The sequence below is a fragment of the Urocitellus parryii genome, chromosome 3, assembly GCF_045843805.1.
Source record: "Urocitellus parryii isolate mUroPar1 chromosome 3, mUroPar1.hap1, whole genome shotgun sequence".
In the NCBI taxonomy this organism is placed as follows: domain Eukaryota; kingdom Metazoa; phylum Chordata; class Mammalia; order Rodentia; family Sciuridae; genus Urocitellus; species Urocitellus parryii.
In genome coordinates this window covers 137,642,815-137,651,489 of record NC_135533.1, presented here as the reverse complement: position 1 = coordinate 137,651,489, position 8,675 = coordinate 137,642,815, and the positions used below count along the sequence as shown (strand labels likewise).

At 57.0% G+C, this 8,675-nt stretch overlaps 1 protein-coding gene across 2 annotated transcripts; it reads left to right on the top strand.

Moving 5' to 3' along the window:
* Positions 1-214: 214 nt before the first annotated feature.
* Positions 215-7,519, top strand: Pheta1 (PH domain containing endocytic trafficking adaptor 1). 2 transcript variants are annotated; one of them, XM_026386038.2, is made up of 5 exons: positions 215-407; positions 1,228-1,473; positions 1,691-1,774; positions 2,932-3,067; positions 5,187-7,519. In XM_026386038.2, exon 5 carries the CDS (start codon positions 5,218-5,220, stop codon positions 5,875-5,877), a length of 660 nt encoding a protein of 219 aa, XP_026241823.2. In that variant the 5' UTR covers positions 215-407; positions 1,228-1,473; positions 1,691-1,774; positions 2,932-3,067; positions 5,187-5,217; the 3' UTR covers positions 5,878-7,519. The 2 variants fall into 2 exon arrangements, with proteins under 2 accessions (XP_026241823.2, XP_026241824.2); XM_026386039.2 differs by lacking the exon at positions 1,228-1,473.
* The last annotated feature ends 1,156 nt before the right edge of the window (positions 7,520-8,675 follow it).

Genomic DNA, 8,675 nt, shown 5'->3' with positions numbered 1-8,675 from the left:
CCAGGTTCAAATCCTCAGGTTTCTGGGACCTGAGGACCCTGGGGACTCCTGAACCAGTCGCGTTCCCTTTAAGAGTGGTTTCAGGAACGTGCTCGTAGGGGCGTGGCGAATCCGGGGGCGTGCCGGGCCGGGGCCGGCCAATCGCGGGGCGGGAGGGACGCGGGGGCGGGCCCTGCGCGGGCGGGCGGGGGAGGTTAAAGGGGCGCGCCCGCGGGTCTCCGACTGGCCGGCCGCCCCGCCCGCTTGCGTCCAAGAGACACTCTCCCGCGGCTGCGCCGGCCGCACCGCCCAGGAGACAAAGCGCCGCTGTGGCCGGTCGCTGCCACGGAGCGGGTCCTGGGCCATGGCCGGCCGCCTCCCGGCCCCGCTCCTCCCGTCCCGCCACCGCCCTAGGCCTGCGCAGCGAGGTAAGGCCGGCCTGGCGGGGACCCCTGCAGGAGACCAGCGAGAGGACGCGGGGCCGTGGCCAGCCGCGGTGGGCCTCTGGTGCCCTGCTGCGGATCTTGCCACTTGAGATTCCGCTCCGGTGATAATTCCCTGGCTGCCCGGCGAACTGAGCTGATGACCCCCATCCCCATAAAGGACGTGGGCCCCTGTGGAGAGCTCAGCGGACAGCCCTCCAGTTGGCGTCCCTCTTGCGGTTGACCTCTCCATCTGGGGCTCTGGCTGTCCTTTAAGGAACTCAGAAGCTCCCGCACACAACACACAAAAGGACAGAGGGCAACTAGGAGCGGGGCCACACCTGGATTGCCAGTCCCTGCAAGGGCAAGGGTCTGTGTCAACCCGGGATGCAGGTTCTGGTGACCTTGTAGCCCCAACTGGGGCAGCGCAGGACAGGGGCTCTCTGCACATGTTTTTCAGCCTGTGCCTGCCACACCCTCTCCCCTACGCCCACTGTGGGGAACATTCAGGGCATCTGGACTCAACCCCAGGACTTGTGGTTTGGGCTTCTTTCCTTAAATGAGTGCCAACATGCCATCCATGCCTCCGTTTCCCCAGAGGCCTGGTTCTGGTGCCAGCTGTCCCCTTGGAGACCTGAGGCTAATTATTTGTCCTTTTGACAGCTTCTTCCCTGAATAAGCAATACCTATCAAACATTTTGCAAAATAACTCTTTAGAATTCTTTGATTTAGCCTTTCCCAGTGGGATGAATGTTTATGTTTCATTTTGTAGAAGAGGTGAAAACCTCAACTCACAGTAGATAATATTTTTGAATTTCTCTTCCAGAGTTTATCATCTGTTTTCCCCTTATATCAGTTCACTGAACCTTTCTGCAGTCCTAACAAGTGAGGAAACTGAGGCTCAGAAAGGTGAAGTCATTCAAGGTCCTCCAGCCTGGGCTGGCAGAGGCAGGAACTTGGCCTCCTCTGGCTTCCTGTCTGGCCACAGGCTATGGAATCAGCAAAGGTGCACAGAGCCGGACTCTGAACTTGTTGGAAAGCAGTGTGGGAAATAATCCAGGCTGGAGACCAGGTGCTCCCTCCAGCTTCCGGCCCTTCCCTTTCTTGCTAGGCTGCTAGAGGCAGGGGCCATGGCAATCAGTCCCCTATTTGTGCTATTTGCTGGGAGCCGTGTCCTTTGGGACAGCTCCTCATCCTGTGTCTCAGTTTCCACATCCATGCATGTATGGGGGTGGGGGACACAGATTGCTTGCAGGGAGAGGCTTAAGAATGCTTCATTCATTCTGTAGGTACCTGAGCATCAACTACCTGTCAGGGACTGGAATTCGGACAAAAAAATCCCTGTCCTCCTGGACCAGGCAAAAATGACCCAGGTAATTTCAGGTTGGCATACAGGAGGGTGATTAGCAGTCTGCGTGCATGGGGTGGCCAGGGACTGCATCCCCAGGGGGTAGTGGAGCTGAGGCTGTGGAGTTGGCGTGAGGTGGGAATGTGCCTGGTGCATTTGAGGAACAGAAAGGAGGCTGGGGTGGCTGGAGTTGAGGGAGCAAGGGGGAAAGAGGTAGGAAAGGGAACTTGGAAGTCACGGGGAAGACTGAGTCGTGTGTGTGTGTGTGTGTGTGTGTGTGTGTGTGTGTGTCACTGGGGATGGAACCCAGGGGCACTTTACCACTGGGATACACTCTCATACTCCCAGCCCTTTTTATTTTTTCTAAGTTGCCCAAGCTGCTTCAGCCTCCTAAGTCACTGGGATTATCGGTGCGCACCACTGCACCCAGTGGGAGGGTTAAAATTTTTATGAGAGAAGTGCGGAGCCATGGGAGAGCCAAGAGCAGAGGAGGGAAGGGATATGACTTTGTTTTGTTTATTTATTTGCTTGTTTGGGGTGCTGAGGATTGAACTCTGGCTGCTTTACCACTAAGCCACATCCCCAGCACTTTTTATAATTTTGAGACAGGGTCTCACTAAATTGTCTAGAGCCTTGCTAAGTTGCTGAGGCTAGCCTCAAATTTGTGGTCCTCCTGCCTCAGCCTCCCAAACCACTGAGATTACAGGCATGCACCATTGCACCAACCAAGACTTCATTTCAATAGGATCCCTCCATAGGGAGTTGATTTCAGTGGGCCCAGAAGAGGGGTCTGGGGAGGAGATTTGGATCCTACCCTGAGATCCATGGATAGGGAGGAGGCAAGGAAGGAGGCAGGGAGACTAGTGAAGAGATTCTGTAGCCATCCCAGCTGGGACAGATAGGGGCCTAAAATGGGGGGCTGGGTAAACATTTTAGGCCACTAATTTGAAATATGTTGAAGGGTTTAGCTGGCCTTAGTGATCAGATGTGGTGGTGAGAGGGACATTAAGAGCTGTTTACTCAGATTGGGCATATGAGAGGGAGCATTTGGGGAGGCCCAGGAGAATGTCAAATGTTGTCACTACAGAGTGCCCAACACTGTGCCACGGGCATTCCACATGGTCACTGTCTTCCTCATCACGGTTACTCTGACTTAGGTGCTGCTATGATCCCCTTTTACAGATGCAGAAACAAAGGCCCAAGGAGGCTAACAGCTTGCCTGGGGTCACCCAGCCTGGATACTGCAGAGCTGACGTGTGAAGCGACTGACCTGTGACTAGCTGACCAGAGGGCGGGGCGGCAAGCAGCGGCCTAAGAGGTAGGAGGGAAATGGGCAACTGTGTGTGGGGAGGTTCCTGTGAGATACGGGACCAGGGTCTACTTGGGAGTTGTTTTGGGGAGGTGTGCGGATGAGTGGGCCCTATTTTGCACGGATTGAAACTGAGGCTTGGAGAGGGACAGCTCAGGTTTGAAGTTACATAGCTCAAGGAAGGAGAATGGCGACTGAACAGGGGCCACGGCCCTGCCACGAGTCAGGACAAGCTGATAGAGCCTCCTGCCCAGGTGGGTGGCATGAGGCAGCAGGAAAATGAGGACTTGGTTGGAGCAACTGTCCCCTCTGCCCTGGGTCAGGTGGCCCTACTGTGGTGCTCTGAGGAGAGCCACCACCCAGACCTCATTCCTCTAGGACTCAAGAAAGGCACCACCCAGGCAGGAACATTAATCAAGGACCCACTACACCCCAGAGACATTACATACGTACCCTCCTATGCAGGGTGAGGCTGTGAAGAGGGAGCACGGGGTGCACACAGCCAGGGGAAGGCATGGCCACACTGGGAACCCACGTGCCACCTCCCAGTAAGTCCTACCTGGCCAGTGTTACCCAATCATGTATTTGAGAGAAGATGGATGGAAACACTGTGGCCAAGTACAGCCAGTTAGATTCCTCTTCTTTTTTGCTACCGGGGATTGAACCCAGAGGTGCTCAACTACTGAACCACATCCCCAGCCCTATTTTGTATTTTATTTAGAGACAGGGTCTCAGAGTTGCTTAGTGCCTCACCGTTGCTGAGACTGGTTTTGAACTCGTGATCCTCCAGCCTCAGCCTCCCACGCTGCTGGGATTACAGGCATGCGCCACAGCACCTGGCTAAATTCCTTTTTGCTGAATAGTACACAGTGCTTTCTGCCCCTTCCTCCCTGTAAGTCTGGGTTAGGCCCTGAGCCCACATCTTCATCTATTCTGTTTCCCAACAACTACTTCTGATTGCATCTTCCTTCTCTCCCCCTTCTGCCTGCTGCCCCGTCTGTCCTGCTAGCACATCAGCAGGTTACCACCACAGGGGACCTTGCACTTGCTGTTCCTGCTGCCTGGCATGCCCTTCCTCCAAAGCTCTGGCTCTCCCCTCACCTCCAAGCCTCTGCTCACATGTCATCTTCTTAGGATGGCTTCCTTTGAGCACCCTATTCTTGTTTCCAACACTCCTGAACCCCTTCCCAGTCTTAGTGATTGAACCTTGGGATGTTTTACAACTGAACCCTTTTTATTTATTTTTGAGACAGGGTCTTGCTAAATTGCCAAGACTGGCCTTGGACTTGCCATCCTCTTGCTTCAGCCTCTTGTTGCTGGGATTATAGGTTTGCAGCACTGTGCCTTGCTTATTATTTTTTCCATATCATGTTAAGACTGTGATATTTACAGTCTTAATTCTTTTTTTTTTTTTTTTTGGTATGAGGGATTGGAACCAGGGGTGTTTAACTACTGAGCCACATCCCCGGCCCTTTTATATTTTATTTTGAGACAGGGTCCCACTGAATTGCCTGAGCTTTGAACTCTGGAGCCTCCTGCCTCAGCCTCCGCTGGGATTACAGGCACGCGGCTGCAGTGTTAACCTTCGATCTGTTGGTTAATTATTCATCTCCTTCCACCAGTATGTTGGTACCACAAGGGCAGGGACCCTGTCAATCTTGTTTATTGTAGTGGCCCTTGTGCACAAAAGGTGCTTAATATTTGATGGACAAAGTAAGTCCCTGAACACTGTCCAGGGTGGTGGAAACAGCCTGGCCTGAAATGAAACCTGGGTTTGACTTTCAGCTCTGCCCAGTTTGCCTTGTGATTAAATTCTGTGCCTCTTTCCTTATTTGTCAAATGGGAGTACGGCCAGTCCCCACCACCCAAGGTTTGCTGTATGATTTAAATAAGTGAGTATGTTAAGTAGCACACGTAGGACATTTGGGGATGCAGAGCGACAGGAGGCTGGCTGCGGGGCTGTGAGACCCAGGCAGAGTCCCACCTGCTCCCGGGAGTGTGCAAGCTCAGGCGGCCGCGTCCACTCTGAGCCTCAGTTTCCTCACCTGTGGCATGGCCGGGTTGGTGCGGAGAGGGGGGCTGTGAGGCGCTGGGAAGGCGAATAACCGGCCATCCCGGTGCGGGACAGCCCGCGCTGACCCCAGGCCTGGCCGGTCACCATGAAGCTGAACGAGCGCAGCCTGGCCTTCTACGCCACGTGCGACGCGCCGGTGGACAACGCGGGCTTCCTGTACAAGAAGGGCGGGCGCCACGCGGCCTACCACCGCCGCTGGTTCGTGCTGCGCGGCAACATGCTCTTCTACTTCGAGGAGCCGGGCAGCCGCGAGCCCGTGGGCGTCATCATCCTGGAGGGCTGCACGGTGGAGCTGGTGGAGGCCGCTGAGGAGTTCGCCTTCGCCGTGCGCTTTGCGGGCGCGCGGGCGCGCACCTACGTGCTGGCGGCCGAGAGCCAAGCGGCCATGGAGGGCTGGGTGAAGGCGCTGTCGCGGGCCAGCTTCGACTACCTGCGGCTCGTGGTGCGCGAGCTGGAGCAGCAGCTGGCAGCCATGCGCGCGGCGGGCGGCGCGGCCCCGCCCCGCAGGCCCAGCGCGCTCCCGCCGCGGGAGAACGGCTGCGCCTGCGCTGTGTGGAGCGCCGAGACCCCCGACGCCCCCGCCGCGCGGCCCGGCCCCGAGCGGCCCCCGCTGCCTCCGCGCCGCAGGGCCTCGGCGCCTCACGGTCCCCTGGACTCGGCCCCCTTCATCCGGCTGCACGAGTGGTACGGGCAGGAGGTGAGGGCGCTGCGCAACCAGTGGCTCAGCAGCAGGGCCCGGCCCTGAGGTCACGGACCCAAGTCCCAGCCGAGCTAGAGACGCCGGGCCTGTCCCCGGGACCTTAAGACTGTGCCCCACCGCCCGTCCTGTCGCTAAGAGGAGCCAGGTCCAGGGGTTGCCCTAGGGGTCTAGGGGTTGGCTCTTGCAAGCAACTGGCCTCCCGGCTTGGCCGGACACATGGCTCTGTCCCCAGGGCGCCTTCCCGGGCGGAGGGAGGGCTTGGGCGCAGCGCCGCTCCTGGCTGGACCTTTTGCTGTAGCACCTGCCAGAGAAGCTGCCCTGCCTGGGCCATCCGCCGGCAGGTGCGGGTTTTAGTGCGAGACCTTAGGGTGAGCTCATCTGGTTCCAGAGCTCCTGGAGGCCATGCTCCTTGCGGGCAGAAGCTTCGGGCCCCCTCATGCTGTCCTTGACTGCGTTCCTCAGTCACCTCCCCAGCCAGCTCTTTGCCCAGGCCTGGGTGGGACCTCTCTGCTGGCTGCCTGACCTCTAGCCCTGGGCTGGGCAGCTCTTTCCAGTAGGTTCCTGGGGGGGGGGAGGGGGGCACTTCACTGCTGACTCACAGGGGCAAGGGCCAGGTACTGACCCCGTGGGCAACAGCAGCTGCAGAGCTGTGCTTGGCCTCCAGCCACTGTATCCCCGATTTCCCAGGACTCCTGTGCTTGGAGGCCAGCTGCTGACTGGCTCTCCTTCTCACTCACCACAGTGCCCATTCTTCATCCAGGAAGAACCCTGGGGCCGGGACACCCCTGGCTCCACCTGGGTCATGTTTACAGTCCTCAGCTCCCTGCACCCGGGAGCCCTGAGGACACCTCACCTCCACCTTTATTCCCCGAAGGCTGCTCCTTGGTGACCTACAGACTCAGCCCCTACTCCTTCCTCTTCTGTCTTTGGAGAGCCTGGGGCTGGGGAAATATTGGGAGGGTCTGCAATCAAGGCCTCCCCAGCTCCCTGCTGGCTCAGTGGGCTGGGGCTTGTCTGGGGCTGTGAATTTTATTTTTAAATATTTAGGATGTTCTTTTTTGTTTGTTTTTCTGGCAGTGGATCTTGGTGTTTGCCCTGCTTTTGTTCCTGTTGGGTGGCAGGAAGAAAGCCACTTCAGCTTGGGTGGCACAGTTCCCAGGGAGGGGTGGCCTCAGCTGCAGAGGCACAGGTGGCTCTGAGATGCCGAGGTGCTGGACAGGGTATCTCATCTGTCCTTTGCCCTCTCTGGCAAGCCCTGTTGTCCCCTGGTCACGTGCCTCTGGAGTCTTGGTACGGTCCCTCATTCCTCTCCGAGTACTGAGCAGTATGGGTGATGGTGGCTCCTGTCCACAGGCTCTGGGGCTCAGGAAGACCTGGCCAGGCCCAGCTGGTGGGTGCAAGTTTACAAATTCTAAAGGTACAGTGACCCCAGTCTCCTGGGGGCAAGGGATGCTCCTCTCCTCCCAAAGCACACCATGCAGTCCAGCTGCCTCCAGGGTTGAGTTTGGGGAGAAATGTGAGCCTGGGAGGGAGATATAAGGGCTCAAATAAAGAAGTCTGTGGAGGATTGGCTGATTGTGTCCTTTTTCCCCAAAAAGATTTGCCTGGCAGAGCCAGAGCAGGCCCTACAAGGGAGGTGACCAATGTGTGGCTCCTTGTGGCTGATGCCAGACATATTCTCACAACCTCTCAGGGAAGCTATCAAATGCTAGCCCATTTGATAGATGAGGAAACTGAGGCTCAGAGAGGTTACGGTATTCCCCAAGGCCACACAGCTGGGATTCTATGGTAGGCAGTGACTTCAGGAGGACTAGGAGGGAAAATGGAACACAAAGTTCCTTTGCAGAAGGGAGAGAAGGCAGTGGGAAGGAAAAGGATTTGAAAGTCAACTGTGGGCCCAGGGCCTGAGGGTTGGGAGGGACACTGTCAGGGATGGCAAATGGAAGTCATAACCTGGGTCTTGTCATTCGTCACTTCTTGGTGGCTGCCAGGGGCCCTGGAGTAAAGAGCAGTTTTGCACCCATCTAAGCTCAGAGGGAAGGGCCTGTGATGGATTAGTAATGTCTGCTGTGTGCGCCCCGCGGTGGTGCTGCCTCTCAGGCTGCTTGTCTTTGGGGGCTAATGGGGTTTCACAGACGAGAACTAGCATGATGCAGGGGGCCCTAGGTCTGCCCTACTTGAACTCAGCACTAGGGTCACAGGTCTGCCTCGGCAGCCTGGAAAAATGCGCACTCAGGAAAATGTGGCTTAGGATGAACAACTTACAGTCCTCGTGTTCAAGAAATTAAAAATACTAAGGTCAGGAGATCGTGCCACCGAACATTCCAGCGCATGCTGAGTCATTAGTCCCATTGCTGGAGGGACCTCAGCCAAGTGGGGCTGGGGAAGTGGCTCCCCACACAGACTGAGTCAGGGCACTGCCTGTGGCATTTGTGACCGCAGTGCCCACCGCAGGGGATGGGCACAGAATGGGGGAAATAGCAGGAGAGAGCCAACTGCAAGGGGGAGGTTGCAGAAGTGCCCTCACCTGCCAGAACCTTGCCACCAAGCTGCCTGAGGGTGTCAGGGGAGCAGAGCCCATCAGTGCCAAAAAGTGCGTCACCTGCTAAGGGACCAGGCTTCCCCTGGACGGGGGAGATGTTCAGGGCACAAGTCTAAGGGGGACACTCTACATGGCGGAAGGAATATTCTGAGAAGCCACTGGAGTGAGGGTGAGACCCTCAAAGGGAGCATGCAGGCAAGAGGTCAGGGCAGGCTGCCCAACATCCATCCACCCTGAATGGCTGGTTACGCTGCTGCTGTTGGACCTGCAGGGATTGGCTAAACCTTAGCTGCCAAAGGCC

Coding starts and splice junctions, on each gene's coding strand:
- Pheta1 (XM_026386039.2), top strand. CDS start 5,218: ATGAAGCTGAACGAGCGCAGCCTGGCCTTCTACGCCACGTGCGACGCG.